This window comes from Eubalaena glacialis, chromosome 18 (assembly GCF_028564815.1).
Source record: "Eubalaena glacialis isolate mEubGla1 chromosome 18, mEubGla1.1.hap2.+ XY, whole genome shotgun sequence".
Classification (NCBI taxonomy): Eukaryota; Metazoa; Chordata; class Mammalia; order Artiodactyla; family Balaenidae; genus Eubalaena; species Eubalaena glacialis.
In genome coordinates, this window is record NC_083733.1 from 1,204,498 (window position 1) to 1,221,199 (window position 16,702).

The 16,702-nt window shown below is 61.9% G+C and overlaps 2 protein-coding genes across 4 annotated transcripts; both read left to right on the forward strand.

Annotated features, from left to right (window-relative positions):
* The first annotated feature begins 1,162 nt into the window (after positions 1-1,162).
* MVD (mevalonate diphosphate decarboxylase) lies at positions 1,163-8,155 on the forward strand. Of its 2 annotated transcripts, XM_061173107.1 has the most exons (10): positions 1,163-1,270; positions 3,293-3,363; positions 3,756-3,870; positions 4,152-4,298; positions 5,068-5,267; positions 5,356-5,430; positions 5,528-5,746; positions 5,944-6,059; positions 6,856-6,964; positions 7,485-8,155. In XM_061173107.1, the coding sequence occupies exons 1-10, from the start codon at positions 1,201-1,203 to the stop codon at positions 7,563-7,565; spliced, it is 1,203 nt and encodes a 400-aa protein (XP_061029090.1). In that variant the 5' UTR covers positions 1,163-1,200; the 3' UTR covers positions 7,566-8,155. The 2 variants fall into 2 exon arrangements, with proteins under 2 accessions (XP_061029090.1, XP_061029091.1); XM_061173108.1 differs by lacking the exons at positions 6,856-6,964; positions 7,485-8,155 and having other exon boundaries at positions 5,528-5,750; positions 5,944-6,051.
* Positions 8,156-9,101: 946 nt separating this feature from the next.
* LOC133077995 (cytochrome b-245 light chain) lies at positions 9,102-16,690 on the forward strand. Of its 2 annotated transcripts, XM_061172839.1 has the most exons (6): positions 9,102-9,238; positions 12,741-12,810; positions 13,300-13,374; positions 13,585-13,668; positions 14,178-14,259; positions 16,278-16,690. In XM_061172839.1, exons 1-6 carry the CDS (start codon positions 9,181-9,183, stop codon positions 16,485-16,487), a joined length of 579 nt encoding a protein of 192 aa, XP_061028822.1. In that variant the 5' UTR covers positions 9,102-9,180; the 3' UTR covers positions 16,488-16,690. The 2 variants fall into 2 exon arrangements, with proteins under 2 accessions (XP_061028822.1, XP_061028823.1); XM_061172840.1 differs by lacking the exon at positions 12,741-12,810 and having other exon boundaries at positions 9,165-9,238; positions 13,294-13,374.
* Positions 16,691-16,702: the final 12 nt, after the last annotated feature.

The window sequence follows — 16,702 nt, forward strand, 5'->3', positions numbered from 1 at the left end:
CCATTTTTCATGTGTCAGGCGGAGGGGGAGCCGCCGTGCTGGGGAAGGTTTGGGCTCCCTTACTTTGGTGGCTGGGCTTCAATGATCAATGGAACTTCCAGAGGGAACTTGCCAAGAGCTATCAACATTACTTTAGGCACATCCTGCTGGGCCCAGCAATGCCAATTCCAGAGATTTCTCCTACAGAAGAACTCACACTTGCACAAAAAAGCAGCTTGTGTCCAAAAATTGGTAACAACCCAACTGTCAACCAACAGGGGACGCGGTGGACAAGTTATGGTAAGTCTAGATCATCGGAGATGATCTCCAAGAAACACCTAAGAGGAAGAAAGCTATTTGCTGATACTTCCAGGAACAGAACTGGGGGGGCAGCACCCAGAGTGGGAGAATTTATATCACATACTCCTATCTTCACTGACACCTGAATCATTTTAAAGCCAAAAATAAATTTTTACAAAGGGAAAGGGGAAATTGGGAGTTACTGTGTAAGGAACAGGGTTCCAGTTTAAGAAAATGAAAACGTTCCGGAGATGGAGGGTGGGGATGGTTGCCCAGCGATATAAAGATACTTAATGCCACAGAACTGCACGCTTAAAAGTGGTTAAAATGGTACATTTTACAGCAATAAAAGAGTCAATATAAATGTGGCAACCCATTTCAACCGGGAAAAAAGAATCCTTGCTTATTTGGAGCTTAAACAAACGGGAGCGGGGTTTGAAAGCACCTATCTCCGAAGAGCTCCTCCCTTAGCAGCCCGCCACCCAGGAACTGGTCGCCCAGTGGGTGGGGAGTCTGTGGGAACCCCGGGCAGCGGGGCCCGCATCCTGCCGAGCTCAGAGCAGCTTTCACCCCGAGTCTTCGACCGCAACAGCCGCGCGCGCTACCAGGAAAGCCGCCGCCACGCGCCTGCGCACACCCCACGCCTGCGCAGAGCCGGGGCCTGCGCGGACACCGCGTTGGGACAGAGCCCCGCGCCTGCGCAGAGTCGGAGCGCGGCCGCTGGCCAGCGGGGGCGGGCTCAGCGTCGGCAGTCCATCGTCCGATCCCGCTCATTGGCTGGGAGGTGGAGCGTGGACCGGGCCCGCCGCTGATTGGGCGACACGCGAGCAGGTGGGGCGACGCGGACCAATCGCGGGGCTGGCTGCGGCGCGCGTTGGAAAGGCCTGCTGCCGTGAGCTGGGGTCGCGCTGTTTTTCGGCCATGGCCTCGGAGAAGCCGGTCGAGGTGGTGACCTGCACCGCGCCGGTCAACATCGCGGTCATCAAGTACTGTGAGTGGCGGGCCTCGGGGCGCGGGATGTGGGGGCCCTGCGGACGGGGAAACTGAGGCTCGGAGGGGCCGGTTTGGGCGGTGGACCGGGTCCTCCGCCCGCGGCAGGTGGGCTGGGCCCTCGTCTGGATGAAATTGTGTGTCCGCGTGCAGGTGTGAGGACCCGCCGCGCCCTCCACCCGGCAGGGCAGGGCGATCGCGGAGCTGGGCATCCCCTGCAGCCGGGACACCTGGGGGCACTGTCCTTACGGGACGTCCGTCCCCGCGGGGCTAGACACCGGGAGACACAGTCCGTACAGGACGCCCGTCCCCGCGGGGGCTTGGCTCCCATGGTCACGCCCACTCTGCCACCTCCACCTGCTCTCCGTGTCTGTCTTGTTCTGGTCTCAGGAATGCTCCTGGGATTAGCTCTTCTTGCTCACTAGTTTCTGGAGAGTCGCCCGGGTGAGTCTTGGAGTCAGTACTTCTCTCCTGTTCTGTTCCCAGCGTAGAGGGGCCGCAGTTTGCTTGGCCATATGCCCTTTCAAGGCAGTTGGGCTGTTTCCAGTTTGGGTCAATTATGAATAAAGCTGCCGTAAACTTTTCTGTACAGGTTTTTGTGTGAACATAAGTTTTCATTCTTCTGGATAAATGGCCCGGAGTACAGTTGCTGGGCCATAGGGTGGCTGCATGTCTGGTTTTTTAAAGAAACAAACTTTTCCTGCATGGCTGTACCATTTTTCATCCCTACCAACAACATATAATGTAGGTGTGATCCAGCTTTTCTGCATGCCGTGTTGTCACCAGCTGTTATTTTAGCCATTCTGATGGGTGTGTGGTGACATCTCACTGTGGCTTTAGTTTGTGTTCTCCTGCCGCTCAGTGATGTTGAACAGCTTTCCCAGTGCTCATTTGTCCTCTGAGAGTCTTATGTGAAATGTCTCTTTAGGACTTTCGTCCACATTCTAACTGAATTGTCTGCTTTTTACCGTTGAGTTTTGAAAGTTCGCTTTGTATTTTAGATACTAATTCTTGCTGGATGTGTGGTTTGCAGATATTTTCTCCCACCGTGTAGCTTCTCTCTCCATCCTCCTAACAGGGTCTTTCAAAGGGCTGAAGTTGTTAAAAGGGCCCAGTGGGTCGTCTTCTCCATCCTTGGTACCAAGTCAGAGACGTCTTTCCTAGTTCTACATCCTGAAGAGTGTTTATGTTTTTTCCTAAAAGTTTTAGGGTTTTACGTTTTAAATCTAAGTCTGTGATTCATTCTGAGTGATTTTTTTTGTCCAAGGTCTGAGATGTGGGGCTCGGCTCTGCTCAGTGGTGGATGTCCAGTGACCCAGAAGTGTTTTCGGAAGAGGCTGTGCCTCCTCCGAGGAACTGCTTTTGCACTTTTGTCAGAAACCAGTTGGGTGTGTTTATGGGGGATCCTTCTGGACTTTCCTGTATTACCTACCAGGATTCGTCTTTCTCATGTCCCGTAACTGTCTGCCACCCCAAAGACCCTGCACAAAAGTGCAGCACCTGTGCCTAACAATGGATTTGAAATTTTGGACTTTCTGGAAGGTCTCCTGTGTCTGCTGTGCTATGACAGGAGTGGAAGTGCTCAGCGGAAGTGGGGGGAATGCTGTCTCCAGGGGGGACGAACAGGGAGATTTGAAGAGTTTTCAGTAACTGGGGCTCCTTCTGTTTGGGAGGAAAAGGCAAGGGCCTTATAATCAGAGCACTCAGCACCTGGTAGGCACTCCAAGACTATTTGTTGAGTGAGTGAAATACAAAACAGAAGCAGTGAAGCAAGGGGTCCAGCCCTGCTCTCGGGAGCTAAGTGAAGTGGGGGGGGGGCAATCCAGGAGGGCTTCCTGAAGGCGGGGGCACAGCAGGAAGAGGACTTAGATTGTGCAGTGAGAGAGCAGGGTTCAGGCAGCTGGGGAGCTGTGGGGTGGCAGTGGGGGTGGGGAGGGGTGGGGCGTTGGTGGGCAGGGGCAACAGTGCGCCAGTCTGCTGGGCTGGGACACTGACTGGCTTTGCCGTGGGCCATGTCTTCCAGGGGGAAAGCGAGACGAGGAGCTGATCCTGCCCATCAACTCCTCTCTGAGCGTCACGTTGCACCAGGATCAGGTGAGCCTGGGCTGGCGATACACACCGAAAAAATATTTACAAAACCTTTGTTTACAGATGGTGGCAGTAAACCCCCAGCCAATGAATGCTGTGCGTCCCATCGCCCGCTGTGAGGAGTGCTCAGCGCACAGGCATTCACACGCCTGGCCCCGTCCTAGGAGGTCCCTGCCCTGCATTCTCTGCCAGGAGATGGGAGCATGGGCCGCGCCTTGGGTAGTGGATGCCCATGGGGTGTTCCCACCGCCCGAGCCCGGCCCGCCTTCGCCTCCACCTCCAGCAAGGCCACTGCTCTGAGTGGGCGCCCAGGAGGGACCAGGGCCGGAAAGGCCCCCGCAGAGAGGGGTGCTTGGCCGATGCCCACCACTCAGGTGGCCCTGCACTTTCTTTCCCAGTTAAAAACCACCACAACGGCCGCCATCAGCAGGGACTTCACAGAGGACCGGATTTGGCTGAACGGCCGGGAGGAGGACGTGGGGCAGCCGCGCCTCCAGGCCTGCCTGAGGGAGAGTGAGTGGGGGCCCCGGGGATGCTGGGGTCAGGCCAGGCCCGCTCCTTCCCCTGTGCCCCTTCCTCGCGCTGGGCGGGTCTGAGTGCACAGAAGGCGCTGCCGCCGTCACCTCCCACCCCACCCCCCCGTACCTCCCACGCCCCAGGGGCCGCGGATGCCCGTCAGCACAGCTGGGTCTGGGCCTGGGGCCTGGGGTCTCCCGAGAAGGTCTGCATGCGGAGCTCGGACAGAGGCCGGTCCCCACCGTGCTGACCCACGGCGCTGTCTCCTGTCCCCGCAGTCCGTCGCCTGGCCCGCAAGCAGAGGAGCGACAGCCACGAGGACCCGCTGCCCCTCAGCCTCAGCTACAAGGTGCACGTGGCCTCGGTGAACAACTTCCCCACGGCCGCAGGCCTGGCCTCCTCAGCGGCAGGCTACGCCTGCCTAGGTGGGTGCCCGGGATGGGTCCCAGTGCTGTGCCCCGGGCATGGGGCCGTGGCCTCGGCCGTGTCACATGTCTGAACGCTGAGCTCCGTGTATAGGACCCTGTGCGTGACAGAACGCCCCTCAAACTGGCTTAAACTAAGTGGGGACGATTTCTTGGCTTACGTAGCAGAATCCCAAGGGCTGTGGCCAGCTCCAGGCTCTCGGATGGCCTACTGGGGACCCATCTCTCCCTCTGAATCTCTGCTCTGCCCTCCTCTCTGTTGGCTCACCCTCCAGCAGGGACCCCCACCCCCGAGCTGGGGCACTTACCACAGAGGTGGGCAGCTGAGTCACGTCCTCCATGTAGCCTGAGACCAGTGAGCCAGGCTGCATCGGGGGCAGACGGCCTGCCTCGTGGACCCCCAGGTCCGCATCCTGGCATCAGACCCTTGACCATTTCTGGCCCTGTGCCCAGCGCTGCCAGCAGCCCCAGGCGTGCACACTTTTTGCCCTCTGTGCCTTGGGCCCTGCCCCAAACAGCGCCCCTCAGAGCTTCTCAGTGAAGCTTTCTCCGGCCCCTCGGCACACAGGCCTCCCGGTCCCCAGGGGGCTTGCCCTCCCGCCAGAGCCCCCTGCGGAGGCCGAGCGCATGAGCACGTGGGTGCTGGATGCCAGCCGTGGCGCTGGGGGCCGAGCCTCCGTCCCCCGGGTGCCCCCCTCCCGTGGCACTGAGCACAGGCCAGGGCCCCTCCAGCCCGTCTGAGCCTCCCCGCCGCCGTCACTGCCTGCAGCCTACGCCCTGGCCCGGGTCTACGGCGTGGAGAGCGACCTGTCGGAAGTGGCCCGCAGGGGCTCGGGCAGTGCCTGCCGCAGCCTGTACGGCGGCTTCGTGGAGTGGCAGATGGGGCAGCGGGCCGACGGGAAGGACAGCATCGCCCGTCAGGTGGCCCCCGAGGCACACTGGCCGGAGCTCCGTGTCCTCATCCTCGTGGTGAGCGGGAGGGCCAAGCGGGGGGCGGGAGGGCCTCCCCAGCCCCCGGGGCCGCGGGCCTGGCGCAGACCTCCCTTCCTCGCCGCAGGTGAGCGCCGAGAGGAAGCCGACGGGCAGCACGGCGGGCATGCAGACCAGCGTGGAGACCAGCGCGCTGCTCAGGGTGAGGCTGCGGCCGGCTGGGCGGGTGGCTCCCGGGGCACTCGGAAGCCGGGCCCCGTGGCTCTGCTGGGCTCACGGAGCGGCCGCCTGCCTTGCAGTTCCGGGCCGAGGCGCTGGTGCCGGCACGCATGGCCGAGATGACCCGCTGCGTCAGGGAGCGCGACTTCCAGGCCTTCGGCCAGTTGACCATGAAAGACAGCAACCAGTTCCACGCCACCTGCCTGGACACCTTCCCGCCCATCTCCTACCTCAGCGACACGTCCCGGCGGGTCATCCGCCTGGTGCACTGCTTCAACGCGCACCACGGGCGGACCAAGGCAGGTGCGGGGCTGGGGCGCCCCGGGCCGGGAGCCGGTCGTGCCAGGGCTTCCCGGAGCCCGCTTCTCTGGGGGCTGCAGCTCCCTCTCGCTCGCGTTTTGGTTGCGCGGCCCCGCCCCCCACCCTCGTCCTGAGCGGGTGGCCTGCGGGCACTGGGAGCTGGTCTGAGCCGGTCTGAACCACCTCGTGGTTCCAGGTGGCATACACGTTTGACGCGGGTGCCAACGCTGTGATCTTCACCCTGGATGACACTGTGGCCGAGTTTGTGGCTGCCGTGAGGCACAGCTTCCCCCCCGAGTTGAACGGAGACAAGTGAGTTGTGGGCCCCAAGCCGGGAGGCCACGGCAGGCGGGGACCCGTGGGACCGCAGGCGGTGTGTCCCACGTGTGCCTCTGTGTGACCGCGGACGCTTCTCCACTTGGCCCAGCCCTGGGGCCACACGCGTGCCGCCCGCAGCTCCTGTGACGGCAGGGCGTCTGGATTTCTTCCTCGCCGCTGTTTAAGGGACCCAGTTCTCAGGGAGGGGATGCCTGCCCGCTAGGGGCGCGGGAAGCGTGGGTGGGGCCCTTTGATCTGTCACCCAGAGGGGGCGGTGCCACTTCGAGTGGGAAGAGCCGGATGCTACCTTCCACACCACGTGGGACCGGCCCCACGACCGAGGACTCATCGCACTGGTCACCCTGGGGGTAGTTTGTAGGTTTAAGCACCAACCCGAGTGTCAGCGGAGGCCTTTGCTTCTTAAGCTGTGTCCCCCAACGGGCGCAGCATCGGCCGTGGGCCAGGGTGAGAGGCGGCACCAAAGCCTCGTGGAGGTTTCCCGAAACCCTCCCCTCAGTGACGGCGCCAGGCCCTCGGCATTCCCGCTCAGCGTCTGTGTGCCTGGTGAATGCTCGTAACGTAAACCCACCATTTAACCGCTTTGAGGTGCACAGCCTGGGGCGTTAAGAACATGCTGGGCACCCTTGTCCGTCAGCCCCAGAGGCCCCGACTCCGTTGGTAGTCACGACCCCCCGGCCCCCGGCAGCCGCTTCGTGTTCCGTCCTGGATCTGCCCGTTCCGCACACGCCCCATCCCTGCACTCACCGTCCAGTCCTGCCTTGTCTCCTAGGTTTCTGAAGGGGCTGCCCGTGGAGCCGGTCCCGCTCTCGGATGAGCTTAAGGCTGCGCTGGGTGTGGACCCCACCCCCGGCGGCATCAAATACATCATTGCCACTCAGGTGAGTCCTGGCCACACACCGCACGTGCCCTGCGGGCTCAGCCCCAGAGCATCCACCCCCAGTGTGTCCCGGCGGGAGGGACAGTAGAGTAGCCGTGAACCTGCTCCTTGGTTTCAAAGCACCTGGCGTTTCCCTCGCTCACTCACAGTGGATGTTTAAGGATGCAGGCGGTGTGCGGGGCGGTGCTCCCATGCTGAGGGGTGGGGGGGGGTGGGGAGGGTGGGGCTGGAACGTGGGGACCCCCAGAACAGATCAGGGTCCCCGCTCAAGAGTGGCAGGGCCGGGATTTCCGCCACATCCATCCAATTCCCAGACCCGTGACCTGTGCACCCAGGCCTTGGCCTCTACCGTCCACCCCAGGACTTGCTGTCCAACCCAGGTCTGCCCGGAGGGACCCAGGCTCTGCTGGAGGATTGGGCCCTGGGCCCGGCGTCACCAAGAGGGTGTCATCTGACCGGCACTTCCTGGAAGGAAGTCGCTCCCTGTCACCTGCCCTGACATTGATTCCTCAACCCCCTAGGTGGGACCCGGGCCTCAGGTCCTGGATGACCCTGGCGCTCACCTCCTGGGTCCCGATGGTCTGCCGAAGCCAGCCGCCTGACCGCCTCGACGGAGCCCTGGCCGCCGCTGGGAGAAGGGGCCGCTTTGCTGGGACTGGGAACCGGGTGTGGCGGCTGCCCGGCCGTGCTTGTTGGGATTTGTGGGTGGCCGCCTGGCTCCGGGCCGGGCAGTGTGCTGTGGCCGAGTTGGACAGTGGAATGATGCCTGCAGGTGCCCAGGTGGTCAGGAGCAGGAGCCCCCCAGGTGCCTCACCTTTCCCCGACCTGCACCCAGCACCTTGCTGAGATGGGAGCCTGCTTCCGGATCCAAGCACTGGGGGACCGAGCCGGCCAGTGGGGAGCTGCCGGTGCATCGCCAATAAAGGGCTCTGGCCCTGAACTCGGGGGTCGCTCCCAGTGCCCCTAACAGCAGCTTGACCACTGGAGATGATGGCGTGTCAGGGGTCCCCCCTTGGAGCTGGAGCACGGGGCACCGCACAGGGTACAACCTCAGGACACCCCCGTGAAGTGCTCCGCCTGACCCTGAGCCCAGGCCCCCGGGTGGGTACAGGGTGTCTTCACAAAAAGACCAGTGTTGTGTCTGAGGGGACGGGGAGCAGCGCCAAGGCCGCAGTAAAGGCAGTTCAAGGGGTCTGCCTGGCGTGCTTTCTCTTGGTCCAGGCAGAGCTCAGCGAGGGGGCTGGGAGGGCACGGCGGGAGATGGGGCTGGGGACTCGACTTCTGCCCCCAGCTCGCCCTTTGTTGCCCAGCCACATATGGGGTGCTCAGCTGACCCTGCCCCACGGCCATGGCCACCACCGTGGTGGACGTGGTCACTCAGGCTGACAGGCTGGGGACGCGGTTTGGGCCTGTCTCTAAGCTCTGTCCAGGAAGGGAGGTGGGAAGTGGCTTTGCGGGCAGGAGCCCCTACTCAGCCCGAAGCTGTGGGTCTGCGACCAGAGCCCTCCCTCCAAGTGAGCTGCTCCATTCTTCTGACCTGACCGACCTCACCTTTCGCATCCCTCCCCGTTGTCCTAACCCAGCTGGGGGTAGGAGGGGGAGGGCATCTGAGCTCTCGCTCTCTGACCTTGACCCTGAAGGGGGGGGGGGTCAGAGGAGGGAGGTGACAGGACAGGGCCCAGCACCCCTGCATTCTGGATTTTCCCAGAAGTTTCCCACACTCTCACCACCACCCCTCCCAAATTAGTCTCTGAGCAAAGGGTTGCCTGCAGAGGCCACACCTGTCCACACCTGTCCACACCTGCACTAGCCCAGGGCCAGATGAGGTGGAGGCTGGGCCTGCGCTGACCTCCGGGGAGGGATCCCCACGAGGCTCAGGGGTCCTGGCTTGAAGCCCCGCCCCCACTCGAGTCCACCGCAGCCGAGCTGGCTGGGTCTGCACGGAGGAAGGCCTGACTGGGGCTGGGTAGGGCCCCTTCCTGAGCTCCAGGGCCCAGGCTCTCATGGAGGGGGTGGGGGACGAGGCTCCTGGGAGCACCGGCACCCCACCTGCCGCCAGGCCTGCCTGCCACCTGGGGAACCGGGGCTGGGGCGGGGCCAACGGCGGGGCGGGGCCGGGCGGCGCCGGAACTGGGGGGACTCGGGGCGGGAGGCAGGCGGAGCTCTGGGGACGTGGGGTTCGAAGGGCCTGAGCCGTGTCCGAGCCGGGTCGCCACCATGGGGCAGATCGAGTGGGCCATGTGGGCCAACGAGCAGGCGCTGGCGTCCGGCCTGAGTGAGTGGGGGGCCGCCGCACTGGGGGCGGGGGCTGCAGAGGGCGGCTGCGCCTGGGGTGAGGGGTGCCGCGGCAGTCCAGGCTGGAGCCCGGGCTGGGGAAGTGGGGGCCTGGAGACCCCAGGCTATGGCCGAGGAAAGGGGGAGGGGGCAGGCGGGAGAGGGTCCTGAGGAGCCAGAGACCCTGGGCTGCAGGCCAGGAAGTGGGAACTGCAGCCTGGGGGTGGGGGCCCCGAGACTGGAGACTCCAGCGGGAAGGAGTCTGGCGGCCTGTGTTGGGAGCAGGCAGCAGCCTCCGAGCGGAGCCCTGGGGCTGGGGAGGGGGATCCGGGGCCCTCCTGCCCCTGCAGACCCGGGCACACCCACACCCCGTCCTCTGTCCCTTCACTCCTCCACCCCCCCCCCCAAAAGAGGAAGTTGCAGTCGGGGGAAGAAGCGTTTGCCCCCGGTGGTTTCCGGAGAGTCACCGCCCAGCAGGGTTGGGAAAACCCGGCCTGACCCACCCCTGCCTGGACTGGCCCCTCCTGCCCCGGGGGTCCTGGGGTGTGGAGGTGGGCTCCTCCTGCCTCCTGGCCTTGGACTTGGCCCATGGGGGGCGACCGCTCTGTCTCTGGGGCCCAGCCCTGAGTCTGCTCAGAAGGCCATCGCACAAGGCGGCTGGAAACAGCCCGTGTGACCTCCTCCCACCCAGCTCCCTGGGGCTGCTTCTGGGGAGGGACGGCGCTGTCACCCTGCCACCCTGCGCTCACAGGGGCGGAAGCCCGTGCTGTACAGACTCAGGAACCTCTCAGGAGGCGGCGGGGCCTGAAGCAAGAAGAAGCCGCTCACGGCTCTGCCCCTCCCAGGAAGGCCCCGCACCCAGTCCGAGTGCGCGGGTGGGAGGACTGGGGGATATGGTGGTGAGGAGGGTCTCAGCCCACCACTGCTTACCTGGGACCCACCCTGAGGCCCCCACCCCCATCCCGGGGACTGGAGGAGCCGGCGAGGCTGGGTGGGGAGGGGAGCTCCGTAAGGTCGCGTTTTGGGAGGTGGGCAGCTTTGGGGCACCAGCCCCAAGATCTGTGTCCAGGCAGACAGGCCCCCTTCTGGCGTCTAAATGGCTGAGAACTCAGTGGGTCAGTACCTGGCTCTCCTCGCTTCTGCCCAGAGCTGTCCTCTCCCCCCACCGTTCCCCCGTGCAATGATTACGGCTCAGCTTCCTCCGCCATCAAAAGGGGCGGTTTGTCAGAAGGTCCCCCTTCTGGCTCCGAATTCCTCCTTTTGCTGACTTTTCCTCCTGATTCAGTACTAACTACAGCCCCCCTGGGCTGACCAGGCCAGGCCCCACGAGCATCGCAGCCCGTGGGCCCTTTTTATTGTAGAAAGTCCCATCTAATCAGACCATGTCCCCTCCGATTCCGACCGCTCCGCCCCTGGCCCGCCAGTCCTCTGGGGCTCACCTACCCTGGCCTTTGTGGAAGCAGGAAGCAGCTTCTTCTTGAAGCCCACCTCTCAGCTCACGCCCACCTGCTCGGAGAAGTCTTTCCAGAGCACACAGCCTGACGTAGCCAGCACCTCTGCCCACGTTCACCTTGTTCACCACTAGCTGAAGTTTCCATCCCCATCGTGAGACCACAGCCCCATGGGAGCTGAGGCTCTTGCTAATGATGGAGGCTCAGGCCAAGGAAATTACACCCCCAGGTCGAGTGGACATGGTGCTGCCCGAATGCAGGGGAAATGTCCCTTCCCTCCTCCAGGTCGGGGAGGCGCTGACAGCACAGCAAGCGTGAACGTGAACGTAGCTGAGCCTGACACCAGCGGAAGGTGATGAGGGTTCAGGGGCCGAAGGGAGGGGCGCCAGGAGTCAGGTGAGATTCTGAGGCCAGAGCCGGGAAGAAACAGACCAAAAGATCATCCCCCCCAAGGAATTGTGCCATCTGCCACTGGAGCCTGGACGAAGAAAGTCTCGAACAAGACAAAACCGCTGGAAACTCAGGCCTGTGCTGCGCATGGGGGGGGGGGGGCTGCCCTCCCCCACCCTGTGCCACAGGGACCACTGACCAGGAAGTTCAGGTCACCGGAAAGAACTACTGAAGGATGTGCTCCAGCGAGAGCAAAGCTGGATCCAGAGAGAAGGACGGCAACACCAGCGTGAAGACACTGACTGTAAATAATTGATAATCGTGGGTAATTTGGGGTGAGACTGAAGTTAAACCTTCTAAAGTCCACATGTGCTTCAGGAAGAGGAATTTTTTTTTTTTTGGCTGCGCCACGTGGCATTGGGATCTTAGTTCCCCAACCAGGGATTGAACCCGTGCCCCCTGCACTGGAAACACAGAATCTTGACCACTGGACTGCCAGGGAAAGTCCCAGAAAGAGGAATTTTAAAATTAAAGTTTGATCAAGTCAGCGGAAGGCAGGAGAAGCAACAAAAAAAGCTAGTTCAAGAGAAGACACAAATAAGATAACAAAGTAAGTTATCTGCAATCATAGTCAATAAAAGGTGTTAAATTCGCTATCAGATTGCTTAAACTATAAAGAATTTAGCTCTATCAGCTTATTCATTATAGCCCAAGACCAGAAGCAACTGACATGTCCCAAAGGCAGGAGAATGGATAAATAAATCGTGGTGGATTCACACAGTAGGAAACTACCCAAGACAAGACAAAGAGTGAGCTGGAGCTCCATGCAAACCACCGCAGGAAGGGCCTGGACAAACCTTCTGTTCAGCAAAAAAGGGCCCTCAGAGAACTTTCCGGGGTGGCGGGAATCTTGGTTCGGGTGGAGATCACGTAGGGGGTCACACATGTAAAAAGTCTGTGCACTTTATGTAATAATTATACCTCAATAAATGACTGGAAATCCTGGGGACGGTTGCTGGTGACGGTGCCACCACAACGCGAATGTGCTTCACGCCACTGAGCTGTTCACGGATTTTACCACAATAGAAGAAAAGAATTACTGGGGAGGAAAGACAGAGGTGCACTCGCTCGCGGCAGGCGCACACAGAGCGGCAGGTAAAGGGCCGGAGAGACCAAGTCCTCTCGGAACTGGTGGGAGTTTCAGCATCAGACAAAACACACAAATGGGGTCGACCAGGACACCCCCAGCCGGGAGAGAACGTCCACGCAGCCGGTACAAAATCGGCAACCAACGGCGCAGTCTTTAAATGCATCGAGCGAACACTCAGCTTGTTGAGGGTCACGGGCCTGGGGGCTGTGTCCAGGCTGGAGCCCAGGCCTCGCCTCTCCCCCACATCCCTCAGCAGCTCCTCAGCCCCCTCCCCGGCGCGAATGCTGCTTCCCAGGGGGAGGCGTCCCGACCCCCATGCCTACGGCCATTCCCCATCACCAGCCAGGGGCTGCACCCACCTGGGTCCCCTTCCTGGGCTAACACGGTGGCGGACAGAGGGCAGCTCTGTGGTGGACTGCTGGCCCCTCTCGGGGGGGGTGCACAGGGAGGTGGCCGGAGCCCCTGCAGGGATGCGTGGAGCACCTACTAACCTGCTTCTCCTCTGTCCACAGTCCTCATCACCGGGGGCATTGTGGCCACGGCCGGCCAGTTTGCCCAGTGGTACCTGGGCACATACTCCATGTATCCTCCCGCTGCACACCCCAGGTCGGGGCGGGTGGGTAGAGATGCCGCTGCCCCTGGAAGGCAGGAGGGGCTCAGAGCAGGGAGGCGACAGACCCACTGGGCCGGGCCCTGGCGGGGTGGGAGGTGTCAGTGCCCCCTGAGGGTGGCACTGAGGCCTCGGGAATGCTCGGGATCCCCTCCACACCCCCGTCTATCAGCCACCCTCCCTAGCCGGCCGGGCCTATCCACGAGTGGACCGGGTCCCCCCTTCCCCCCGCCAGCCCGGCTGTTACAGGCTCTCTGGAGGCCAAGGCAGGCGTGGGGGGAGGGAGGGCACAGGACAGCAAAGAAGGCAGCAAAGTGGCCAGAGCTATGGGAATCCCGTCCAGCTGTTTCCCAGCTGCGTGACCTCAGGCAGCGGCCGCACCTCTCTCTTTTCTCATCAGCAAAGGGGGCTCACTGCGGCCCCTCAGGCTGAGCGGGGCTGTTCCTTAACCGCAGCTTCAGTGCGGCAGGGGTGTTGATCTGCCTGCTAGAGTACCCCCGGGGGAAGAGAAGCAAGGGCTCCACCATGGAGAGGTGGTGAGTCTCCCCCTGCCTGCTCTGGGGGCCTCCCCAGGAGCTGTAACCACGGAGGAGCCTGGTCCTGTCCCCAGCACCAGCCCACTTGCTGTCTGCCCAGCCGCCGAGCCCCCGGACCCCTGGGAGGAAGAGCGGGTGCTCTGGGCCGGGGTGGGCGGTGGGGTGGGCTGAGCTGGACGCGGTCTGTCTCCCCTCCCTCCCTCTGCCTAGCGGACAGAAGTACCTGACCAGAGTGGTGAAGGCGTTCGGGCCCCTCACCAGCAATTACTACATCCGGGCCTTCCTGCACCTTGGGTGAGTCTCTGCCCACTTGGCATCACCAGCGCCGCCAGCAGAGGACTGCTGGGGTCAAGTCAGGCCCCTCCCGGGCTCTGCCAGAGGTTCCCTAAACCTGTATCCGTCATTACTTACAGGGTAACGATTCACCCCAACCTGGTAGCTTAAGTCAGGAATGATCAGTGTTCTGGGGTTGACTGGGCTCAGCTGGGCGGTTCGGCTCAGCCGTCCCACAGTGAGTCTGGTGGTCGCTGCCGGGGAGACCGCCACGCCCAGCGCCTCTGCAGCTGCTTGGGCCTCCTCCCTGGGTGGTGGCTGGGGGCCCAGTGCCCTGCCCCGATGTCTGCCTGGTTTGCCCTGTGCAAACAGCTCGGGGGCCAAAGTTAGAAGCCCAGCCTGGGCAGCACTGGGCATCCCCTCCGCTCAAGGTCCTGGGGGCTTTGTCCTGAGATCCTGTGGTCTCTGACCAAGGCCTGGGGCTGCAGACCCCCCTTCTGACTGTCTCCCGTCCTCCACCCCCTCCCCAGGCTGTCAGTACCTGCCGGCTTCCTGCTCGCCACCATCCTGGGCACAGCCTGCTTGGCCATCGCAAGCAGCATCTACCTGCTGGTGAGTAGCGTCCTCCGCGGTCAGCCCCGCTGGTCCTTGACAGCCTTGGCCCCATGGCTGGCCCTGCAGGCCGAGCCCATGTCCTTGCTCACGTCGTGGGGACAGTTACAATGTAGTCTCCATTTTGGCCCATCTAACGTGCTAGCCGTTCCCCTACGTCCTCTGTAACCTGCGCTGCAGCCCTGCGAGGTGTGAGGTGGGGCCCCCACTTCACAGACAAGCGGCGGAAGCTCAGAGAGGGGACGTGGCTGGCCCAGGTCACACGGCCGGCAGGCCCGGCCTGGATTGGGATCCATTGCTCAAAGGTTTCTCATCCAGTTTGGCATGCTATCAGGAGCACTTCCCGGGGAGCTCGTGAGCAGGGCAGATGCCACGTGCAAAACCCTCGGGGCTCGGTTGGCCTGGAGTCCAGGTTACGCAAAGGGCCCCTTGTCAGTAAGGCTGCACGAGGCCACCTTTACAGCAGGGCAGGGGGCGGCGGGGATGGGGCGGGGCCCCCACCAGGTGCAGGCTGCTGGACGCTTGCTGTTCTCCTGCGCGTGGTGCCCCCGACCCGCCGAGCCGTGGTTCCAGCCCCGCCACGGCCACCAGCGTCAGTCAGGCCGACAGGGCCTGATGATTTTGACTTGATTGCTCCACTGATTACGAGTTGGCCGCCTCCTTATTCGCTTCAGCTGTCTGAGTGCTTCTGCGCTGCCTGTTCAGATCTTTTGCCCACTTTTCTACTGGGGTTTTGTCTTTTTCTTGTTAGTTTGCAGGAATGTCATGTGTATTTTAATTGTGAATCCTTTGTAAGTTTTAGCCATTGTGGATACTTCCTCCTTCCCTATTAAGGATCTAACTTTGTCCATGAACTCTTCACTGAGCAGAAGTCTGTCTAATATATTTATTTGCTTTATGGTTTGTGCTTTTTAAAAATGGCTTTCCCTGCCCATATGCCATATTTTCCTGCATTCTCTTCCTTCAACTTTCTAGTTTTACCTTCTGGGATAGAGTGTTCTAGTTTGGTTCTTTTTTTTCTCTTAATTTATTAATTTATATTTTGGCTGCGTTGGGTCTTCGTTGCTGCACGCGGGCTTTCTCTAGTTGCGGCGAGCCGAGGCTACTCTTCGTTGCGGTGTGTGGGCTTCTCATTGCGGTGGCTTCTCTTGTTGTGGAGCGTGGGCTCTAGGCACATGGGCTTCAGTAGTTGTGGCTCATGGGCTCTAGAGCGCAGGCTCAGTAGTTGTGACACTCAGGCTCAGTAGTTGTGGTGCATGGGCTTAGTTGCTCCGCGGCATGTGGGATCTTCCCGGACCAGGGCTCGAACCCGTGTCCCCTGCACTGGCAGGCAGATTCTTAACCACTGCGCCACCAGGGAAGTCCCAGTGTTCTAGTTTCTAACTTAGGAGGTGTGATTATAGAAATTCACTTTATTCTTATGTTTCATAAAGTATATGCTGTCACATTTTTTTTTTATCAACTAATGTATTAGGGGATACAAAATGAAAGATACACGTTCTTAGGTCCACTTGGCCTGTGGCCCTGGAGTCTGCGCTTCAGCAAATTCCCTGGGCTGTGCACTCTTCCTCCTCAACACACCTGGGCCCCTGGCCTCCCTGGCCACTCTCCTGGGCCTCTCCCCACCCCCCTCACCCAGAGCTGCCGGCCTCAGTTCAGCATCATGGCCACTCGGGCCTGGGCTCCTGTCCTGCTCCTGGCCCTTAGTCCCTGGGAGGAAGGCTGGTCTTGGGCTGTGCACCTGGAAGCTGCCTCCAGGGGATCTTTCAGGAGCCCCGGGGTTCAGCACCCCTCGCCCTTGTGGGGCCCCTTGTGTTGTGGTGAAATAGCTGGGTTCTGACTGTGTGGCCTCAGGCCCATCAAATAACCTCTCTGAGCTCCAGTCCCCTCAGGTCTCACTGAATTCGGTCGTGTCCTGGCTCCTGGCGGGGGTGGGGGAGCACAGGGGCGGGGAGGCGGTATGGCGGGGCGGGGGCGGCCCGGGAGGACCCCCAGCCCAGCCCCTCCGTGTCCTGCAGGCGGCTATCCGCGGGGAGCAGTGGACCCCCATCGAGACCAAGCCCAAGGAGCGGCCGCAGGTGGGGGGCACCATCAAGCAGCCCCCCAGCAACCCCCCGCCCCGGCCCCCGGCCGAGGCCCGCAAGAAGCCGAGTGAGGAGGAGGTGGCAGGGGTCCCTGTGGGTGGCCCCCAGGAAAACCCCATGCCGGTGACTGACGAGGTCGTGTGACCAGGGCCTCAAGCCACTCCCGTCCCGCCAAAGCTCCGAGGGCTCCTCCTGCAGACGGGTGGGGGTGGGCAGCCCCCAGCCCGGGGCACCCCCTTTTCTGCAGACCCCTTCGGGCTCACGGGCAACAGGGCTGTCCTCTTCCTCACTGGCACTGACGTCTCGGTGCGTCGCCTGTTCCACGAAACACGTATCTGGAATTCCAAGTGTTTGTGTTT